This window comes from Myxocyprinus asiaticus, chromosome 24, assembly GCF_019703515.2.
Source record: "Myxocyprinus asiaticus isolate MX2 ecotype Aquarium Trade chromosome 24, UBuf_Myxa_2, whole genome shotgun sequence".
NCBI classification, from domain to species: domain Eukaryota; kingdom Metazoa; phylum Chordata; class Actinopteri; order Cypriniformes; family Catostomidae; genus Myxocyprinus; species Myxocyprinus asiaticus.
Window position 1 is genome coordinate 39,628,338 of NC_059367.1, and position 23,282 is coordinate 39,651,619.

Genomic DNA, 23,282 nt, shown 5'->3' on the forward strand with positions numbered 1-23,282 from the left:
TGATACATCTTGTAACTTCATCAATTTGAGCTTGAACAGTCTGGATGTCTTTTTTAGATTCCTCTATTAAAAGCAGCTTCAGGTCAAAGGAGCATTTGTTCAGAACTGCTTCCCACATATCTAAACTAGTTGAACATGTGACTTACTAAATGAGTGATATTACGCTCACCTGTGTGAAGCTTGTTTATTACTCTCCCTGAGGAAGGCTCACGCTGAAACGCGTAGGAGAAATGTTTTAAATTTTGTGTTAAGCCATGTGATAATAAAGGTTTTTTAATTAATAAGAGTGCCATGGTTATCCAGCTTTTTGTTTTTGGATAAATATGTGTCGTGCTTGCCCCTGCAAAAGTTGCCACCACAATGCTAGAGTGTTGTAAGTGGTTGCCAATGAGTTGCTATTTTTGTTGCTAGGGTGTAACCGGTGGGTGCTGGGGTGTTGCAATATGGTTTCTAGGGTGTTCTAGGTGCTTGGTCGTTGCTTACTGGCCCAAGTCAAAGGACTCCACCCCCAAGTCTCTATAATATTCTGATCTCTAGATATGGCTCACGTTCTTTAATGTAAGGGATTTTTCACTTGTCTAGCAGGCAACAAAATATAATACCTAGGTTTAGGGGTTTTCAAATACTCTTTACACTAAGAATGAGCAATAATAAATAATAGTGGTGCTTTCCTTAGCAAACACCACTATTACAGATATCACTGTGTGAGATTTTAAGAGTGGACAGGTCAGCTATTGCTCAACCTCTCAGGAAAGAACAATTCTGGGTAGAATAGTGTGTAACAGATGTGTGCTTGTATATGAAACAAGAGTCCAGTATAAGCACAAACTCACACATTCTGTTCTTGTGTGTGTGAACATGCAAAGAGGGATCTACTTGAGAACAGAAAATAATGATTCTTCCTTTACACACATACAGTATCAACCCAGAAACTTCATGGATGGTGACCCAAACAGACGATCGCTACAGAATTAACCATTAATCAACACAAAGACACACACACACACACACACACACACACACACACACACACAGGTCTAAACATCAAAGAACACTTTAGTTTTATGCCCATCATATGATAAACATAATTTCATAAGCAGCCCTCACAAAATTTAGGTTAGTATATCTAAAACTGAAAATTGTGTCATCATTTATTCACCCTCATGATGTTCCAAATCTGTCTTTTTCTTCTGTGGAACACAAAAGATGTTAGACAGAAGTTTTTTTATTGCAGCACTTAATAAGGTTCCAGTTGTTAACATTAGTTAACACAAACTAACATTGAACAATACTTTTACAGCATTTATTAATCTTGGTTAATGTTAATTTCAACATATAATAATTAGTGCTGTCAGTCGATTTTTCGTAGTTAATCGCGATTTATTGCAGTTTTTAAAAGTGCTGAAATTGGACTCTAAATACTGTACACTTCTTTTCCTGTCAAAATGCATTTATTTCCTTCTTAGGAAAGAAAACAAAACAATTTGTAACAATATAATGCCTTACTAACATTTTACAAACAAAGCCTTCTGTTCCATAAAGATGGAAATGCACTAAAATTGCACTAATTAAAGAACATTAAACGCTTCCCAAAGTGTAAGTGGGAGTTTGACTAATTGAAAGAACTAGTCCCCACATAGGTTGCATATTCATTACAATAGACATTAAATGTCTTAAAATCTCATCTTCCACAATATTAATCTGCCGGTAGACTGTGGCTATCTGCTTTGTTACATCAATCATGAAGCCGCGTTCATGATTCACGTCAGAGCATCAACCCAAGCGTCAAGCGCCGCTTTGAACTACATATGAAAAGCGAGACAAAAACATCTCATTCTGTGTTTTAGTGATAGTTAAGACTTGCCGTGCTTCTGTGGTAATTATAATGCACCTTACTTACGCAGAAAAATACTTGTTCCCTATCTGTCACTCGCTCGACGTTGGTGTCGATGTAGTGACACTAGGGGTCACTCTTGGGAGCCCGAGACACCTCTGGTCTTTGATAAAAGGCCAATGAAAATTGACGAGTGGTATTTGCATGCCACTCCCCCGAACATACGGGTATAAAAGGAGCTGGTATGCAACCACTCATTCAGATTTTCTCTTCGGAGCCGAACGGTCATGCTCGCTGAGCTGAATACTACTGTTCATTCACCTCTGCTGGATCTGACGGCGCATTTCAGCGGCTTCTCCCTCCTCTGCACTGGTGCACTGCAGAGAATGCCCCTGGGCGCTTCTGCAGAAAACTAGAGAGTATATTTTCTGAAAGAGCATTTTTCCCCTCTAAAAGAGTATATATTTCTCTAAAAGAGCGCACACACGGAACGTCTTTTTAAAGACACCTCTTTTTAAAGATGCTTTTCCGATTGTGTGTTATTCCTGGTTGTGCTCGTTATCTCTCGCCTTCTAACGGTCACGATCACTGTCTTTCGTGTCTGAGCACTGCTCACGCGGAGACAGCCTTCGTGGATGGTCATGTTCTCATTGCAAGAATATGTCCATGGCAACGTTGCGGTCGCGGCTCGCCTTCATAAGAAAGCGAGCCACCCCAGAGGCTCCCGCCTCGGTCCTTTTACCCACGGGTTTGAGGCCAGCGCGGCTAGCACTGGGGGCGATTTGGGGACCCCAATGGGACCGCCTCCGCCGGGTATCCCCCCGCGGACCTCCCATTCCCCAGCACGCTCGTCTGCCCCGATCGGGCTTCCGGGTGAGTCCGCCGGCTCGTCTCACGGCGAGTTCAACCTCTTATTCGGAGCCCGCGAAAGTGATGAGCTCTCGAGCGCAGCATTGGAGAGCGGGCTTGTCCAGTCAGAAGCCTCAGCTGGGCTCCTCCCTTCGGGGTCGATCGCCCAGTCACAGGCTGACACGGAGATGACGACATGCTTTCCCGGGTAGCCGCGAGCGTCGGTTAGAGTGGATTTCACCGCTCTTCCCTGAACCCTCGCGGCTCGGTGATTGGTTCCTGGGCTCGCGGCGCCGCTCAAAGCCACGCCCCGCCCCGTTCCTTTCTTCCCGGAAGTGCATGAAGAGCTGACAAGGTCACGGGAGGCACTTTTTACTGCCCGGTCCTGATCTTTTCAGCTTCCCCGCTCTCACTACCCTCGATGGTGGGGTGGCCAAGGTTTATTCAGCAATCCCCCCGTGGATAAAGGCGCTCGCGGTGCACCTATGCCCGCAGAGCGCCGCCACCTGGCGCAGGTGCCCAAAGCCCCAGTCCAAGGCCTGTAGGTTTATGTCGTCTCTGACGGCCAAGGCCTACGGTGCCGCTGGACAAGCCGCCTCAGCCCTGCACGCCATGGCTCTCCTGCAAGTCCGCCAAGGCGCTAAAGGAATTGCACGAGGGTAGTTCCGCCCCGGGATTGATGCAGGAACTGCGCTCGGCGACCGACCTCTCTCTCCGAGTGACGGAGGTCACGGCGCGGTCTCTCGGGCGGACGATGGCCACACTAGTGGTCCAGGAGCGCCACCTTTGGCTCAACCTGGTTGAGATGGGTGAGGCCGACAAGACACGGTTCCTTGCTGCCCCCATTTCCCAGGTGGGCCTATTCGGCGACACCGTCGAGGACTTTGCCCAGCAGTTCTCCATGGTAGAGCAGTAGATGGATGCTAGCCGGCATATCCTGCCCCGGCGAAGCTCAAGATCCCGCACCCCATCTACTCATCGCCAAGGGCGTCCGCCCCTTCGGCCTGGCCCCGGCGTGGAGCCCACTGCAGGAAGCAGACGCCACCCGTCTCGCGGCCGTCCAGAACCCGTGAAAGGCTTCAAAGCGCCCTGGAGACGGGCAACCCAGGGACAACGAAACCCGCTGCTCTGGAGCTGGTAAGCAGATCTTCATCTTTTTGTTACGTTTTGCATTTAATTGCACTGCATGCCCAAGTGGCTGCAGTACTCAAGAGCTCAGCAAGAGTGGTTTCCTTGTTCCTTGGGTCACGTATCTGGTGTGTACGGCTGGCATCACGACCACCGTCCACCACTCCATTTGGCAGGTTGGCGCTCCAGCGGCGGTCTCCCGCCCTGAGCGCCCAGCTGTGGCACAAATCCGCCCCCGATGTGACAGTCTCCACGGGTCACGAGGACAGGCCTCTTCCTCCCCCGTCCCAGGCTGTTCCGGGGGTGGTCACAAGGAGCTAGGTAAGTGCTTCGATGTCCTCGGACTCAGCACGGCAACGACGTGGTGTGGCACCTCGAGCTCCGCCCCGCCGCGAGGCCCCACCTGCCGGTACATCCGATGACGTTGTCCCTTTGGTCCCCCTTGCGCGGAACTTGGATGCATGGCTTGCGCCTTTCAGTCCGTCACGAGGGCTGGTCCGGACCATCCGACTCGGCTGCGCGATTCACTTCGCCGGGCATCCGCCCAGGTTCAGCGGTGTCTACTTCACCTTGGTGAAAGACGAAAACACTGCTACCTTGCGCGGAGATCGCTACCCTCCTACGGAAGGACGCGATAGAACCTGTCCCTCCAGCCGAGATGAAGAAAGGGTTTTACAGCCCCTACTTCATTGTACCGAAAAAAGGCGGTGGGTTGCGGCCAATCTTGGACCTGCGAGTACTGAACCGGGCTTTACACAGACTCCCGTTCAAGATGCTGACGCAAAGACGCATTCTAGCGAGCGTCCGGCATCAAGATTGGTTCGTGGCGGTAGACCCGAAGGATGCGTACTTTCACGTCTCGATCCTTCCTCGACACAGACCCTTCCTGCGGTTCGCGTTCGAGGGTCAGGCGTATTAGTACAAGTCCTCCCTTTCGGCCCGTCCCTGTCTCCTCGCATCTTTACGAAGATCGCAGAGGCTGCCCTTGCCCTGTTAAGGGAGGTGGGCATTCGCATTCTCAACTATCTCGACGAATGGCTAATCTTAGCTCACTCTCAAGACGTGTTATGCGCACACAGGGACCTGGTGCTCTCACACCTCAGCCGACTAGGGCTTCGGGTCAACTGGGAAAAGAGCAAGCTCCTCCCGGTTCAGAGCATCTCTTTTCTCGGCTTGGAGTTGGACTCAGTCTCCTTGACAGCGCACCTTACGAACGAGCGCGGCCAGTCGGTGCTGGCCTGTTTGAAGGTGTTCAAACAGAAAACAGCGGTTCCACTGAAACTTTTTCAGAGGCTCCTGGGGCATATGGCATCCTTGGCGGTGGCCACCCCGCTCGGGTTGATGCATATGAGGCCGCTTCAGCACTGGCTCCAGACTCGAGTCCCGAGACGGGCATGGCGCCACGTGACACACCACATGGCCATTACATCGGTCTGTCGCCGTCTTTTCAGCTCTTGGACCGACCTCTCGTTTCTACGAGCAGGTGTTCCCCTAGAACTGGTCTCCAGGCGCGTCGTGGTCACGACAGACGCCTCCAAAACGGGCTGGGGCACTGTTGGCAATGGGCACGCAGCCGCCGGCCTCTGGACGGGTCCGCGGCTGCGTTGGCACATCAACTGCCTCGAGTTACTGGCAATTCTGCTCACCCTGCGGAGGTTCCGGCTGTTGATCCAGGGCAAGCACGTGCTAGTTCGGACAGACAGCACGACAGCGGTAGCATATGTCAACCGCCAAGGCGGTCTGTGCTCCCGCTGTATATCACAACTCGCCTGCCGTCTCCTCCAACGGAGTCAGCAGCACCTCAAGTCGCTGCAAGCCACTCACTTCCCGGGCAACCTCAACACTTCGGCGGATGCGCCGTCACAACAGGTTACCCTCAAGGGAGAGTGGAGACTCCACCTTCAGGTGTTCCAGCTGATTTGGAGTCAATTCGATAGGCACAGGTGTACCTGTTCGCCTCCCAAGAATCCTCCCCACTGCCCGCTCTGGTACGCCCTGACCGAGGCCTTCCTCGGCATAGACACGCTGGCACACAGCTGGTCCCCTGGCATTCACAAATATGCGTTTTTCCCCCAGTGAGCCTGCTTGCACAGACCCTGTGCAAGGTCAGGGAGGACGAGGAGAAGGTCGTCCTGGTAAGCACCCAACTGGCCCGCCCAGATGTGGTGCTCGGACCTCACGCTCCTCGCAACAGCTCCCCCCAGGCAAATTCCCCTGAGGAAGGACCTTCTTTCTCAGGGAAGGGGCACCATCCGGCACCCGCGCCCAGACCTCTGGAATCTCCATGTCTGGCCCCTGGACGGGATGCGGAAGACCTAAGCTGTCTCCCACCTGCGATGGTAGACACATTCACTCAGGCTAGGGCTCCCTCTACGAGGCGCCTGTATGTCTTTAAGTGGCGTCTGTTTGCTAAGTGGTGTTCTTCCCATTGGGAAGACCCCCAGAGATGCGCAGTCAGATCAGTGCTTTCCTTCCTGCAAGAGAGGTTGGAAGGGAGAATGTCCCCTTCCACCTTGAAGGTGTACGTTGCTGCCATAGCAGTACACCACGACGCAGCCAACGGTGAGTCCTTAGGGAAGCATGATCTGATCATCAGGTTCCTAAGAGGCGCCAGGAGGCTGAATCCCTCCAGGCCGCGCCTCGTTCCCTCATCAGACCTCTGTAGTTTTTCAGGGTCTACAGAGAGCCCCCTTTGAGCTTTGCAGTCAGCCGAGCTTAAGGCACTCTCCTTGAAGACTGCCCTCCTGACTGCGCTCACTTCCATCAAGAGGGTAGGTGACCTGCAAGCGTTCTCTGTCAGCGACATTTGCAGAGAAGCGGGCTGGGCACACCCAACACCTTTGCAAGGTTCTACAACCTCCGGGTGGAACCGGTTTCGTCCCAGGTAGTGGCACGCAACAAGCGGATAAGCCCGGGATAGCCGGCCGGGTGTATCGCTTGCACATAGTGCCTTCCACCTCCTTTTGAGCTGAAGACGTGCGCTGTTAATTCCCAGTAGTTTTCACAAAAGTTGTTCCCTGGTTGACTTCCTCCGAGCCCTGTGGCAGTCAAGTTTTCGGAGAGACTCGCTGCCGGCCCAGTACATGCGCTAACTAAGAGCCCGGTTCTGGGGTAGGTGCTCCACATGTGGCGGTTCCCTGTAAGGCTAACCCCATGCGATCTATATCTTCCGCTAATTCGTTTCCCTGCTGGCAAACTGCGTCTTCCTTGGGCAGAGCCCCTCTGCCCCTGTCTCCATGTTGTAGTAACTCCTCCCCCATTGGGCAGGATTTACCTTGAAGGCTCTCCACATGGTTGGAAAGACCATGTGATGTATTCTTCCACTTAAATATCCCCCCCTCTCTTGGGGCGAGGTGTGGTCTCCGCGGTGTCCTCCCCTTGGGAGGGACACCCCCCGACTAGACCTGGCGGCCCAGTCGGATAATCCCCCTTCTTTTTTAGGGAGTGGAAAAAGAGAAGGGGAAAGAGGCCACGACTGGGTTAAGCCTGTCTCTATCTCTGGGTAGTCGACTTGTCCCCAAAAAGGGCCGTTCGACACTCATAACTGTGTTGGGGGAGGTTACGTGTCGACCTGGTGTGCTGGCTATGAGGCACACAGCAAGTCTGCCCACCGCACACCGCCAGTTCACGTAACACAGTTCAGCCTTGTGGCGTTTTGTATAGGGACCCCTAGTGTCACTACATCGACACCAACGTCGAGTGAGTGACAGATAGGGAACGTCATGGTTACTGGTGTAACCTCCATTCCCTGATGGAGGGAACGAGACGTTGGTCCCTCCTGCCACAACGCTGAACTACCCGCTGAAATGGCCGGACCTTATATCGGCTCCTCAGCGTAAAACCTGAATGAGTGGTTGCATACCAGCTCCTTTTATACCCGTATGTTCGGGGGAGTGGCATGCAAATACCACTCGCCAATTTTCATTGGCCTTTTATCAAAGACCAGAGGTGTCTTGGGCTCCCAAGAGTGACCCCTAGTGTCACTACATCGACACCAACGTCTCGTTCCCTCCATCAGGGAACGGAGGTTACACCAGTAACCATGACGATTTCTGTCACAAGTCCCATCTGGGCTTGTATTGTACATTAAATAGCGTTAAGAGCTCCTTTCCCCATCATTTTATCACTGACAGGGTGGCTATGTCTCATTTCAGAGGCTGTTGCTAGGTAGGATGCGTTCTCTCTAAGCAGCCATCTACAGAGCATCCTCAACTTAGAATTTGCTTTGTTTAAACGAGACGGAAACAGAAACAGAGCAAATCATGGTTGCTATGACAGCACACAATACTCTCAACCTGCACGAGGGCTCTGAGTGAGAAGGGAATCTCTTAGGTAAACTTTTGGAGAGTTATAACGATGTAGAGAGAAAAGAAAACGGATTTACTTCATAATACTTTATTTTATGTTATATATTATTATAATTTGACATATTATATATTTTACTCCTGTCTACTGAGGTATTTCTGCTTAGGAATTAACATTATTTGCATTTAAACACCATGTTTTCGGGTAAATCAGAGTCATTTTTTCAGAGAAATTATGTTAGTTTCAATTGATGCCAAGAATTGTGGGTTGTGAGTGCCAATGAAGGATACACCTCCTGCATCCTCCGGATTCCTGTTAAAGAAGGTCGCATTTGAACACTGCATTCGGAGTGTCCTACTCGCTTTTCTGAAAGAGATAGCCTCTGTGACATTTTTTTATTATCTAACATTAACAAAGATTAATAAATGCTGTAAAAATATATATTGTTCATTGTTAGTTCATGATACCCAATGCATTAACTATTGTGAACGAATGGAACCTATTTGTAAAGCGTTATAATTTTTTTCAATGTAAATTCTATTTATTATAATAAATAATTGCTAGTCTCAAAGGAAATAAATTATATTATAATTAATAATGATATATTCTGAATGTATTGCTAAAAGCAAAGAAAATAACATTAATAATTATACCTTATATGACAGTAATTATTATAATTAGTTAATTATATTTTTTTCCATATTATGCAGCCTTTATAGACAGTGCTGCACATTGCTCATGAAATTCTTATGAATACTCAATGTTGGGCACGACAACTAAAGTCTGATTTAAATCAAGGCAGATATATGGGTCAAGAGCACTACTTTAATTAATAAAAATAATTATAATGAACTGATCATATGAGTTAAAATATAATGGCCATGGTGTATGTTTACTCACCAGCAATGGAAAAGTGCACACAGAGAAAAGAAGACAGAAGCACATGTAAAACTAGATTTAAAGCGCGAGACAAACAGAATGAAAAGCACGGGAAGCTGAATAAATAATCTATACTGACAAACATAACAATAATCTGAAATCTGAATGAAGATGGCCAGGTGAAAGAGCATTTTAACTGGTTTTATTGTGTATAAATCAATAATTGAGTGAGTATAATGGGCATACATAACTTTTCCAAGGCTCTCACACTAATTAAAACACACAAGTGTACAATATTAGACTTATAAGATAACATAACATCATGTAATAACATCCTTAGGATGTAATGTACAACATACTGAAAACCTTTGATTGCTTTTAAGCCAGGTGGTATATCAGTGGGTAAATGCACCATTGATTACAGGAGAGTGTTAATTAATATTTATGAGAGCTTTAATTCAGATATAAACAGAAAGAGACAGAACAGTTTAACAGAAAAGCTTTCTTACCTCTCTTTGTACTCCAATCACATAGAAAGTTTTCCCTTCAAACTTAAATTTGCTGACATCTGCCCTGCAGGAATGACACATTTCAACAGTCATTCAAAATGACCAATGATCATTACACTACGTCACAGATCCACTACATTATTTTGAAAGATACTTAAGAGTTTTGTTTGAGACAGACTGTATAATCTGCTCTGTTTTTGATTGATCTGCCTTTAAATGTCATGTTAAAAGGAACTGAGGTTGGTCACTTTACATGTCAATCAGATGGTTCTTGGCCAGAAAAATGTGCAGCAGACTTTATGCTTATAAGTTTGGCTACATGAGACTATACTGAGTAGGGTGATGGAGATGAGGAAAAACTTAAGCTAAGGATAAGACGTTCCTTAGAGTTACCATTTTAAAAGATGGATCCGCTTATTTCCCTGGAAAACCACAAACCCTCTTGCAGTGAATCCCAGGAAGGCTGTGGATCCTGTGAAATCCTATAAGGAATTACAGCAAACCACAACTTTCAGTAAACCACAACTGCTTAATATTCAGCGCATAAACGCTGTTAAAATTTCAAAGTAGTGATTTTATATAAAGGGGCGAAAGCTTTGACAATATCTGAGTGATGTTTCAGTATGAGAGAACACTTATCTCTGAAATTACTCCATAATTAACCTCCATATCACTGCACTGGTTTCTACCAAACAAAGAGTCAACTAAAGCACATTATAACGATATCGGTCAGAAGAGGCTACAATGAACAGTGCAAAAAAGTCAAGGTTAAAGCAATGTTTGAGAACAATACAGTATCTATTACTAGTCCAACAGAAATGACATTTGCACCTTGCAGGGATGTGGATCGACTCCATACGTGTCCAAAGTGTGCGCCCTCTGAAGAAGGTTTAACTCTGCAAGTGCAGGACACTGTCCCCTACAGAAAAAAACAACAAGATCTTATAATCTAAAAACTCACTTTGTTTTTAGTCTCATTTTGAGGGCAACAACTAAATCCTTTAGTTGTTAAATATACTGTCCAAATAGATTTGGTTGTTTAATGGGAGTGAAATGTTTTCTCTCACCTCAGCTCATTCTGATGGATCTCCATGATCTTGCGTTCCAGTTTGAGGGACTGTTTGGGGAAAAGCTTGAAGTCACTGATGTAATCCGCAGGATGTTCCTCAGGGTCATAATCTCCAAGCTCAGCTACAACAAGACAGACACCCTTAATGAAAATTTTCACCCAAAATTCAAACGTATGTTACTATTAGTAGTTATATGACTTGTGTGCTACATTCCAAGTCTTCTGAAGACGTAGGATAGATTTGTGTGAAGATTCAAGAGCTACGGCGAAGATTTTCAGTGAATAATGATTTAAATTTCAAACTGTTCCTCATGCAAATTTATAGTATGGCTACAGAAGACTTGGAATATAGTTCCACTCCTATAGTAAGTCGCATGCACTACATTTATGATGGTTTTATGGTGCTTTTTTTGCCCTGGTCACTGTATGCTTTGGTGTATGGAAAAGAGCAGCTTGGAGATTCTTCTAAACTTCTCTTTTTGTGTTTAACAGAAGAAAGAAAGTCAAAAACATTTGAAATTATATGGAGTCTCTATGATGACAGAATTGTCATTTTTTTCCCTCTAAATTGAATGAAAAAGAAATGTGAAAATGTGAAAGAGCTGACAGGATATATGGAGTCTGTCATCTGTGTACATATACACATATGATTAGTCACTTATTTGATCTTTATAATCATCAGAAACTGACCTTATGTTTCTTTTGAGAGTAGGGAACATCTTCTAAGAAATATTTAGAAATATTACTTTTAATTAGCTTAAAAGCCTCAAGTACAAAATGCCTCGGGAACACTGCATTCTCAATATTGTGAGTCTGTTGTCAACTAATACTCAAATACGTTTTTGGTACCTTACAAAATGAAATGAAATGTGTGACTGATTGTCTCAAAATAAGGTTGTAGTCTCACCCTGTACTATACAGGCTCCAAGATACGCAGCATCAGCAAATGGACATAACAGCCTACCGTGGTACACATCTCTCTTCAGCTGTAGATACAACAGGTACCTGACCAGACAGACAGACGGAGAAACAACAATAAAGGAGACATTTAAAAACACAGCTGGTGATAGTTTGAAACGGAAAATTCACAGTGGATTCAATTTCTATGGGTACACCCAATGACCTTTTAAATATGGCCCATATCAGACACCTGTTTAAAAAAGTGACACTCCTAAACTGACTATTTCACACGTAAAAAAAAAAAAAAAAAAAAAACATACCCCCATAATCATAATGTCAGCAAATTTCATAATATCACTTAATATTATATCATTTTTATTTTTATTTTCTTTTTTTTTTTACATGAAATTATAAAATTTGGACTCCCAACCTTAATATTATTAATTAGAATTCACATTTTAACCACTATTGTCACTGTTCAATGCAGGTGTTGCAACAAAGTAAACAAACTTTCCGTGTAATATGTTATGTTGTGCAATAAATTATAAAATGACTCATTTCAGGCATGAAACTCTGGATGGTGCAAACTGATATGTTCTTTGAACTTGTTATCTGTTAGCCAATCAGCTCATACATATGTGATATGTCAAGCCAATCGGCTCACATGGTGTTGCTGGTAGGTCCCTTGACATGTAATCAGGTAGCCAGTCAACTTGCGTACTCTTTCTTTGCCTAACATTCAAATTTGCTCAGTTTGCAAGTAAGCCGGTTTCACTGCAGCACGCTGTGAGAGTTTTCTCTGAAACCCTCCTCCTCCTCAGCTTCAGACTGGTCTGACTCGGGTTGCTATCTCTTTTCTAACTGATTGGACTTCCGGTATTCCCATATCGGACTTCCGAACAGGACTGATTTTAAATTGACTACCATTCAAGTTGTGAAAACTTTTCCCTGTAATAACTCCTATAGAGGATTCAGTCTACTTTCTATCACTCCACCACTCATATTTCCTATCACTCCATCACTCTCTTTTCTATCTTTCCATCACTCCACTCTTTTTATTCTTTCTTTCACTCCATCACTTTAACACCCTAGCAACTGCATACAATCTAGCAACCATTTAGTGCATCCTAGCAACCAAAACCCATTGACTGCCATTCAAAATGGCTTAGATGGATATCTCCTGATCAGAATGTCATAGGCTATGTCAGACTGCCACTAAAAATCTGATTTTTTGCATATCCAGATTGTATCCAGATGAGTTTTGATAGTCTGGACAGCAAAAAAACCACATGAAATCTGATTTTTCCGAATCCACATCGGGAGGTGGTTTCAAATCCGATTGAAATCTGATTTTTTCAGATGCATCTCAGTCCGGATGCTCTGGCTGCTCAAATCGGATTTCAAATGGTCTTTTGTGTCACTCTTAATGCGACACACAACGATGACATCAAACATCAGTGACGGAAATGCCGGAAGTATTCATAACGGCATGTGCAAAGATTTTGGTGACTGCAGCATGGAACATTACAATATTTACCAGTCTCCTCTGTCGCTGAGTTTTTCTTGTGCGACGGAGGAGTTCTGCACCGCAACTGGACAGTGCTTATTTGGAGAGCGAGATGATGCACCTCCATTTTTCCCGCATCTGTTGAAAGCATCGTCACGTGGGTACGCCTAATGTCGTTTTTGCCTGCAGTCTGAACATAGCCATAGAGTCTTCAGGTTTGACTCAATACACTCAGTCCAGCAAGCAGCCTTTTTAGGATCATTCTGACAACTTCCTAGCAACCAGTTGGACTTACCCTAGCAACTGTATAGCAAAACACATATCTCTGCACCACAACATCGTACAGACTTCAACTTTGGCTTATTTGATTCAGACCAGCAAGGAGCCTTTAAATATCATGCTGGACAATACTTAGCCACACCCTAGCAACCATTTAGTGCACCCTAGCAACCAAAACCCATTGACTTCCATTAAAATGAGCTTTGATGGATATCTCTGGATCAGAATAACATAGAGACTGCATTGTTGGCTCGAATGACTCAGGCCAGCAAGCAGCCTTGTTAGTATCACCCTGGAAACTTCCTAGCAACCAAATGAGCTCACCCTAGCAACCAAGTAACAAAACATATATCTCTGCACCAGAACATCGTAGACACTCCTGGTTTCGTTCATTGAACTCTGGGCAGCAAAGAGCCTTTTGAGTATTGCCTTGGTAATTGCCTAGCAAAAGAAAATAATGAATACATTAAAAACAAATCCTACGAAAATAAACACTTGCAAAAAAATATCCAAAATTATTAAACACTTTTTTTCAGAAAATAAATATTAAATAAATATAAACACTTCTTGTAAAGAAATATTATGACTGAATTAATGCAATCACATTTATATTACATTTATTCATTTAGCAGATGCTTATCCAAAGCCACTTACAAAATGTAATATAGCAACCTGCAGAGTGCATCTTTTGGCTTTCATAATATTATTCTGTGTCCTTCATTTGAGGTAAAACAAATTGCTTGTATTATGAGTGAATGAGTATCGTCGTGTGCCACAGTTTGCAGATTAGATTTTCTGCTCTGTGTTGGCTTTTGTGAACCTACACCACAGATGTCGCACCTGTTTTAATAACTTCCCTTCATTTTTCTAGATGTAAAAATATTGTCAAAAATTCTGGCTAAACGATTCACTAAGATTATGACATCTCTTATGCATATAGATCAGGTGGGGTTTATTCGGGGCCGTAGCTATTCTGATAACATCAGGCGTCTCATCAATATCGTGTGGTCAGTAGCGGATGATCAGTCTCCGGTCGCTGCCATCTCACTTGACGCCAGAAAGGTATTTGATATGGTAGAATGGGATTATTTTTTTAAGATTTTGGAAATGTATGGGTTCGGGAGTACATTTATTGGTTGGATTAAATTACTTTATAGACATCCTGTAGCAGCGGTACAAACAAATGGATTAATTTCAGATTATTTTACTCTGGATAGGGGCACTCGGCAGGGTTGCCCTCTTTCCCCTTTACTGTTCTGTCTTGCCCTGGAACCATTAGCAGCCGCGATAAGAAAGGAAGATGATTTTCCAGGGGTGGTTGCGGGAGGTGTGGCGCATAAGCTTCTGCTTTACGCAGATGATATTTTATTATTTGTCTCTGAAACTACTAGATCTATGCCTTGCCTCCACAGAATTATTAATTCCTTTTCCAAGTTCTCAGGATACAAAGTCAACTGGTTTAAATCCGAATCTCTGGCTCTGACAGCCTACTGTCCAGTAACGGCTTTCCAGCCAGGCGCCTTCCAGTGGCCCAAACAGGACATTAAGTATTTGGGGATTTTATTCCCAGCAAATTTGTCTGATTTATTTAGTGTTAATTTTGACCCTTTAATAAAAAGGTTAGGGTTAGGTTTTTGAGTGATGTGGGCAGGTGGGCTTCATTACATTTATCGATGATTGGGAAGGTTAATGTTATTAAAATGAATTGTATTCCAAAATTTAACTACCTGCTACAGTCTCTCCCTGTAGATGTCCCCCACTCTTATTTCAAGCAATTTGATAGCATAGCGAAGTACTTCATTTGGAATGGTAAACATCCTAGATTGCATTTCAATATGTTACATAGGCTGATAGACAAAGGTGGGCTAGGCCTACCCAAGAATTTGTTTTATTATTATGAGTTTGGCCTCAGACATTTGGCTCATTGGTCGCTTCCACCTGAAAGAGCCCCTCTCTGGTTTTCTATTGAACAGTAAGTCCTTGCCCCTATTTTGCCACTGCAAAGCCTTTCTATCAAAGTAACTGGAGAGGTTAAATCACACCCCGTTATTTCACATTTGCACATGATTTGGACAAGAGTGGCCAGAGTATTTAATTCGGACATTTATTTAAATGTTGCCTCAAGCATATGGCTGAACCCAAATGATGTATCAACAAGTCCCCTTTGTGCTAGTCAGAGTGGATTGTGAGGGGGGTTGATACACTCGGTGACCTGTATGAGAGTGGAGTGTTGAGATCTTTTGAGAATTTGGTTCATTATTTTGGGATTCCCAGATCTCAGTTCTATAAGTATTTACAGCTGTGCCACATGCTCTGTACTGTTTTTGGGAGTAGCACACACCCCCCTAAAGTGGCAGGTGCTTTGGGAGAGGTGATTGCTGATTTTGGAAAGGGTCATGAGGCATCAGTGTATTACTCCCTGCTAATTCAAAGTCTGGGGGATGGAGCCTTGACTTCTCTCAAGAGAGTATGGGAAAAAGATTTGAATTTGGTATTGGAGGATGGAGTGTGGACTAAGATTCTGAAAAATGTCAAGTCTGTATCTAGAGATGCCTTATGCAATTAAAGATTTTACATAGATTTTATTGGACCCCCACTAGATTATTTAGGCTTGGTCTTAAAGACACACCCACCTGCTGGTGATGCCAATCAGAAGTTGGAGACACTACCCATGTCTTTTGGGGGTGTGTTAAGATCCAGGAGTTTTGGTTGAGGGTTCGGAGTTATTTGTGTGATGTTTTGAACATTCAGGTTTTGCTCTGTATTTTGGGTGATGGGGTGGTCATGAATTTAGGGGATAATCACATTAAAAATTGGGTTCTGACCAGTCTCATGATCGGCAGGCAAGTAATTTTAAGGGGTTGGAAGTCAAGTGGACCACCCTCTTTTTTGGAGTGGTGTGTGGAAATGGGGAGGGTAGCTGTATTTGAGGAAGCGGTAAGTAGAAGGCTGGGGTTTAGGGACCTATTTGTTAAAAAAATGGGGCAAGTATTTCGTTTTTTGGGGGGACTCTCGAGGAGGGGATGTAGAGAGTGTAGTTTAGTTTAATCATATATGCTTATTATTATTTTATTTATTTATTTATATATATATGTATATATATATATATATATATATATATATATATATATATATATATATATATATATATATATATATATATATATATATATATATATATATATATATTTATTTATTTATTTAATTTTTAATTTATTTTTTTTTGGGGGGGATTGTGTGTGTGTGTTATGTGGGACCACAGGGGTGTTCGTTAGGGGTCAGGGTGGGATTGTATTAGTGGGGTTTAAATGTAAAATGTTGATTCTTTATATATGTGTAGAGTTTTTTTATTGTCATGCGCATATGAATCAATAAAAATGTTAATAAAAATACAAATAACATTTTTTTTAATTTGTATTTGGGAGTCATCTCGTTCTGTTGAGATGTTTTTTCAGGGGTTTTTCTGAGTCAAAAATGCTTTGAGCAGCGCAAGTGATCCAGCTCTGCACTCTCTTCTGGACTTGTGCGCTCTTGCATGCTTTAGAGATAGCGCGCGCGACATCATGCACAAAAAACACATATGAGAGTGTCAGATGAGAAGCATATTAAGCGCGTATGCAGTGCCAAACGTGAGATGAATGTCACTGAATTTGCTTTGGCATTGAATTTGCTTATAAACACGATATAGCAAAATCTCTATCGATTAACACTTTATATCGTCGCCACGAAATATATCATACCCATATGTCGTACCCATATTAACATGCTATATCTTACTGAGAGTTGTCATGACTGAATTATAGATTGATTCAAGGGTAAATAAAGCATGCAATGATGGCGAATGTTAGATTACATTAAAAATAAATGCATGAAACCTGACTGTTCCTCCTGAAGTTATGTTGAAATTTGTATCTGATTTATTTTCAAATATCAAAGTGACCCAGATCAGCAATGATAATGTCAAATTCAGTGTGGTTTTGCATGTGTAGACACAAACACTTTAGTGGAAATGACTGCAGAGTAAAAATGTCGACCAGATTGCCTTTATTCACTGGACAGCTAGCCTTGCTCCTTCATTACACCAACATTTTACCAAGGAATTTGAGATTTTGAGCACCTGCTACTTATTAAATCCTCAGCATTAATGCTTATCCAAGAAATGTTACTTGAGCCTAAAATGAAGTAGATGGGGGCCTGGGTAGCTCAGCGAGTAAAGACGCTGATTACCTCCCCTGGAGTCGCGAGTTCGAATCCAGGGTGTGCTGAGTGAATCCAGCCAGGTCTCCTAAGCAACCAAACTGGCCCGGTTGCTAAGGAGGGTAGAATCACATGGGGTAACCTCCTCATGGTCGATACAACGTGATTCTCGCTCTCAGTGGGGCACGTGGTGAGTTGTGCGTGGATGCTTCGGAGAATAGCGTGAAGCCTCCACACGCACTATGTCTCCGCTGTAACGCGCTCAACAAGCCACGTGATAAAACGTGCGGATTTATGGCCTCAGACGCGGAGGCAACTGAGATTCCTCCTCCGCCACCCGGATTGAGGCGAGTCACTACGCCACCATGAGGACTTAGAGTGCATTGGGAATTGGGCATTCCAAATTTAAGAGAAAATCCACAAAAAATAAATTATAAAAAATGACCGGCCACTGGAAATTATTTGCATACCACTCCCCCGGACATACGGGTATAAAAGGAGCTGGTATGCACCCATTCATTCAGATTTTCTCTTCAGAGCCGAACGGTCGATGTTCACTGAGCTGAATTCCACAACTGTTCATTCACCTCTGCTGGATCTGACGGCGCATTTCAGTGGCTTCTCCCTCCTCTGCACTGGTGCACTGCAGAGAACACTCCTGGGCGCTTCAGCAGAAATAAAAGAGTATATTTCTCTAAAAGAGCGGAGCACACGAAACATCTTTTTAAATACGCGTCTTTTTAAAGATGCCTTTCCGTTTGTGTTTTATTCCTGGTTGTGGTTGTTATCTCTCGCCTTCTGATGGTCATGATCACTGTCTTTCATGTCTGGGCACTACTCACGCGGAGACAGCGTTCGTGGATGGATCATGTACTCATTGCGAGAACATGACCATAGCAACGTTGCGGTCGCGGCTTGAATTCATAAGAAAGCAAGCCACCCCAGCGGCTCCCCACCTTGGTCCTTCTACCTATGGGTATGAGGCCAGCGCGGCTAGCATTGGGGGCGATTTGGGGACCCCAATGGGACCACCTCAGCCGGTTATCCCCCCACAGACCTCACATTCCCCAGCACGCTCGTCTGCCCCAATCGGGCTTCCGGATGAGTCCGCCGGCTCGTCTCACGGCGAGATTGACCTCTTGTTCGAAGCCCACGAAGGTGATGAGCTCTCGAGCCAGCATCGGAGAGTGGGCTCATCCAGTCGGACGCGGAAGCCTCAGCTGGGCTCCCCCCTCAGGTACGGTCGCCCAGTCACAGGTTGACACGGAGATGATGTACATGCATTCCCGGGCAGCCACGAGCGTCTGGCTAGAGTGGAACCCTCCGCTCTCCCCTGAACCCTCACAGCTCGATGATTGGTTCCTGGGCCACTCACAGCCACGCCCCAGTTCCTTTCTTCCCCGAAGTGCACGAGGAGCTGACAAGGTTGTGGGAGGCACCTTTTACTGCCCGGTCCCGATCTTTCAGCTCCCCCGCCCTCACTACCTTTTTGGTGGGGCAGCCGGGGGCTATTCGGCGATTCCCCCGGTGGATAAGGCGCTCGCGGTGCACCTATGCCCACAGAGCGCTGCCACCTGGCACGGGCGCCCAAAGCTCCCATCCAAGGCCTGTAAGTTTATATCCTCCCTGACGGCCAAAGCCTACAGTGCCGCTGGACATGCCACTTCCGCCCTGCACGCCATGGCTCTCCTGCAAGTCCACCAAGCAAAGGCGCTAAAGGAACTGCACGAGGGTAGTTCCGCCCCGGGATTGATGCAGGAGCTGCGCTCGGCGACCAACCTCGCTCTCTGGGCGACGAAGATCATGGCGTGGTCTCTTGGTGGGCCAGGGGCACCACCTTTGGCTCAACCTGGTCGAGATGGGAGAGGCCAACAAGGCACGGTTCCTTGGTGCCCCATTTCCCAGGTTGGCCTGTTCGGCGACACCGTCGAGGACTTTGCCCAGCAGTTCTCAGCGGTGAAGCAGCAGACGGAGTCTATCCGGCACATCCTGACCTAGTGCGGCTCAAGATCCCGCACCCCGCCTGCTCGTCACAAAGGGCGTCCCCCTGCGGTGACTGCACCGGCCCTGGCGTGGAGCCCACCGCAGGAAGCAGACGCCACCCGTCTCACAGCCAGCTGCCAAGAACCCGCGAAAGGCTTCGAAGCGCCCCAGAGATGGGCGACCCAGGGACGACGAAACCTGCTGCTCTGGAGCTGGTAAGCAGACCACTCCATCCCCCAGTGGAGGGCCGGGAGGAGAATCTTTTGTTGCCTTTTCATTTAATTTCCCCGCATGCCCAAGTGGCTGTGGTACCCAGAGTTCAGCAAGAGCGGTTTCCTTGTTCCCTGGGTCACATACCCGGTGCGCACGGCCGTCATCACCACCACCGTCCACCATTCCATTTTGGCAGGTTTGGCACTCCAGCGGCAGTCTCCCCGCCCCTGCACACCCAGCTGTGGCACAAATCCGCCCCCGATGTGACTGTCTCCACGGGTCACGAGGACAGGCCTCTTCCTCCCCCATCCCAGGCTGTTCCGGGGGTGGTCACAAGGAGCCAGGTAAGTGTTTTGATGTCCCTGAACTCAGCACGGCCACGACATGGCGTGGCACCTCAGGCTCCACCGCGCCGTTAGGCCCCACCCGCCGGTACGTCCGACGAGATTATCCCCTTGGTCGCCCTCGCCCGAAGCTTGGACACGTGGCTTGCGCTTTCCAACCCGCCGCGATTGCTGGTCCGGACCGTCCAACTCGGCTACGCGATTCAGTTCGCCAGGCGCCCGTCCAGGTTCAGCGTTGTCCACTTCACCTCGGTGAAGGGCGAGAACGCCGCTACCTTGCGCGCGGAGATTGCTACTCTCCTTCGGATGGGTGCGATAGAGCCTGTCCCTCCGGCCGAGATGAAGAAGGGGTTTTACAGCCCCTACTTCATTGTACCGAAGAAAGGCGGTGGGTTGAAGCCAATCTTGGACCTGTGAGTACTGAACCAGGCTTTACACAGACTCACGTTCAAGATTCTGATGCAAAAACACATTCTAGCGAGTGTCCGGTGTCAAGATTGGTTCGCGGCGGTAGACCTGAAGGATGCGTACTTCCACGTCTCGATTCTACCTTGACACAGACCCTTCCTGCGGTTTGCATTCGAGGGTCGGGCGTATCAGTACAAGGTCCTCCCTTTCGGCCTGTCCTTGTCCCCTGGCGTCTTCACGAAGGTCGCAGAGGCAGCCCTTGCCCCGTTAAGGGAAGTGGGCATTCGCATCCTCAACTATCTCGATGATGGCTAATCCTAGCTCACTCTCCAGATGTGTTGTATGCACACAGGGACCTGGTGCTCTCGCAGCTCAGCCGACTAGGGCTTCGGGTCAAATGGGGAAAGAGCAAGCTCCTCCCGGTTCAGAGCATCTCTTTTCTCAGCTTGGAGTTGGACTCAGTCTCGTTGACAGCATGCCTCACGAACGAGCGTGTACAGTCAGTGCTGACCTGTTTGAAGGTGTTCAGACCGAAGACAGCGGTTCCACTGAAACTGTTTCAGAGGCTCCTGGGGCATATGGCATCCTCAGCGGTGGCCACTCCGCTCGGGATGATGCATATGAGACCGCTTCAGCACTGGCTCCAGACTCGAGTCCCGAGACGGGCATGGCAAAATGGCCATAATAATATCAAATTTTCAATTAAATATTAAAGAGCAAGAGTGGTAGAGAAAGATACATAGTTGTTTTATGTGTCAAAGTGAGCTTTAACAGAAAAAAATCTAGTATGCAGTAGAAAATAACACAAACGGGCACATTAATGAATCTTTTGTCCATCTCAAACCATTCCTTCCTGTTTCACAGGATGTAACCCATTTAACCCATATAAACAATCTGGACTCCAAAAACACACACACATACACATGGATACATGCCTTGCCCTCTCTCAAGCTCTTGTCCAACCACAGGATCTCCCTTTTCAATTCACTGAGAAAGCATGGACGATACAGAGAGACAGAAACATTTATCTTCACAGTTCAGATGGTGTACATGCACAAAGCATCATGTTGTGTAAGCAGCACTAATGAGTCACATTAGTGTAATTAGTCACACTAACAATCTGTAAGCGTTTAAGTGGGAGAGTGTGGGTCTGAGTGCGTGTATGTGTATTTATCAAAGCTTGTTTTTGGAACGCTCTGCTTTGATAATGTTAGAGGAAGATATGACGAAAAGTTTATTCAGAATTTTTTGTTCTTGTTTTTGCTTCCTTTTGAGGAACAAATATTTTTAACATAACATTTCAAGGAGTAAACAAGTTATATTCATTTATGGGTAAATAAAGATGTCCAAGATGATAAAAAGCAAAATCTATTATAATCTGTTGTTGCAAAGTTAACAAGTTCTTGTAATATTTGTGTTCATGTTGGTTTCTATGGAAGCCCCAAACTGCAAGATGAAAAAATAAATCATAAAGGTAATTTTTTTTTCTTCATGTATCTTAGAGCCTATTTAATAAAAAATAAAATAAAAAAAATTTCTTCTCAAAAACTAAATAATAATAATAATAATAAAAATTACAAAAATAAAATAATTTTAAAAAAATCCATTAAATAACTACAGGTGCATCTCAATAAATTAGAATGTCGTGGAAAAGTTCATTTATTTCAGTAATTCAACTCAAATTGTGAAACTCGTGTATTAAATAAATTCAATGCACATAGACTGAAGTAGTTTAAGTCTTTGGTTCTTTTAATTGTGATGATTTTGGCTCACATTTAACAAAAACCCACCAATTCACTATCTCAAAAAATTAGAATACATCATAAGACCAATAAAAAAACCATTTTTAGTGAATTGTTGGCCATCTGGAAAGTATGTTCTTTTACTGTATATGTACTCAATACTTGGTAGGGGCTCCTTTTGCTTTAATTACTGCCTCAATTCGGCGTGGTATGGAGGTGATCAGTTTGTGGCACTGCTGAGGTGGTATGGAAGCCCAGGTTTCTTTGACAGTGGCCTTCAGCTCATCTGCATTTTTTGGTCTCTTGTTTCTCATTTTCCTCTTGACAATACCCCATAGATTCTCTATGGGGTTCAGGTCTGGTGAGTTTGCTGGCCAGTCAAGCACACCAACACCATGGTCATTTAACCAACTTTTGGTGCTTTTGGCAGTGTGGGCAGGTGCCAAATCCTGCTGGAAAATGAAATCAGCATCTTTAAAAAGCTGGTCAGCAGAAGGAAGCATGAAGTGCTCCAAAATTTCTTGGTAAACGGGTGCAGTGACTTTGGTTTTCAAAAAACACAATGGACCAACACCAGCAGATGACATTGCACCCCAAATCATCACAGACTGTGGAAACTTAACACTGGACTTCAAGCAACTTGGGCTATGAGCTTCTCCACCCTTCCTCCAGACTCTAGGACCTTGGTTTCCAAATGAAATACAAAACTTGCTCTCATCTGAAAAGAGGACTTTGGACCACTGGGCAACAGTCCAGTTCTTCTCCTTAGCCCAGGTAAGACACCTCTGACATTGTCTGTGGTTCAGGAGTGGCTTAACAAGAGGAATACGACAACTGTAGCCAGATTTCTTGACACGTCTGTGTGTGGTGGCTCTTGATGCCTTGACCCCAGCCTCAGTCCATTCCTTGTGAAGTTCACCCAAATTCTTGAATCGATTTTGCTTGACAATCATAAGGCTGCGGTTCTCTCGGTTAGTTGTGCATCTTTTTCTTCCACACTTTTTCCTTCCACTCAACTTTCTGTTAACATGCTTGGATACAGCACTCTGTGAACAGCCAGCTTCTTTGGCAATGAATGTTTGTGGCTTACCCTCCTTGTGAAGGGTGTCAATGATTGTCTTCTGGACAACTGTCAG

At 45.4% G+C, this 23,282-nt stretch overlaps 1 protein-coding gene across 1 annotated transcript in view; it reads right to left on the reverse strand.

Moving 5' to 3' along the window:
- LOC127415121 (FERM domain-containing protein 3-like) overlaps positions 1-23,282 on the reverse strand; it is a 112,269-nt gene that overhangs the window by 36,348 nt on the left and 52,639 nt on the right. Inside the window, exons 5-9 of the mRNA XM_051653690.1 lie at positions 11,481-11,578; positions 10,572-10,695; positions 10,336-10,423; positions 9,898-9,986; positions 9,505-9,568 (exon numbers count right to left, since the gene is read on the reverse strand). Of these exons, the coding sequence (XP_051509650.1) occupies positions 9,505-9,568; positions 9,898-9,986; positions 10,336-10,423; positions 10,572-10,695; positions 11,481-11,578 (463 nt within the window). The remainder of the gene's footprint in view (positions 1-9,504; positions 9,569-9,897; positions 9,987-10,335; positions 10,424-10,571; positions 10,696-11,480; positions 11,579-23,282) is intronic.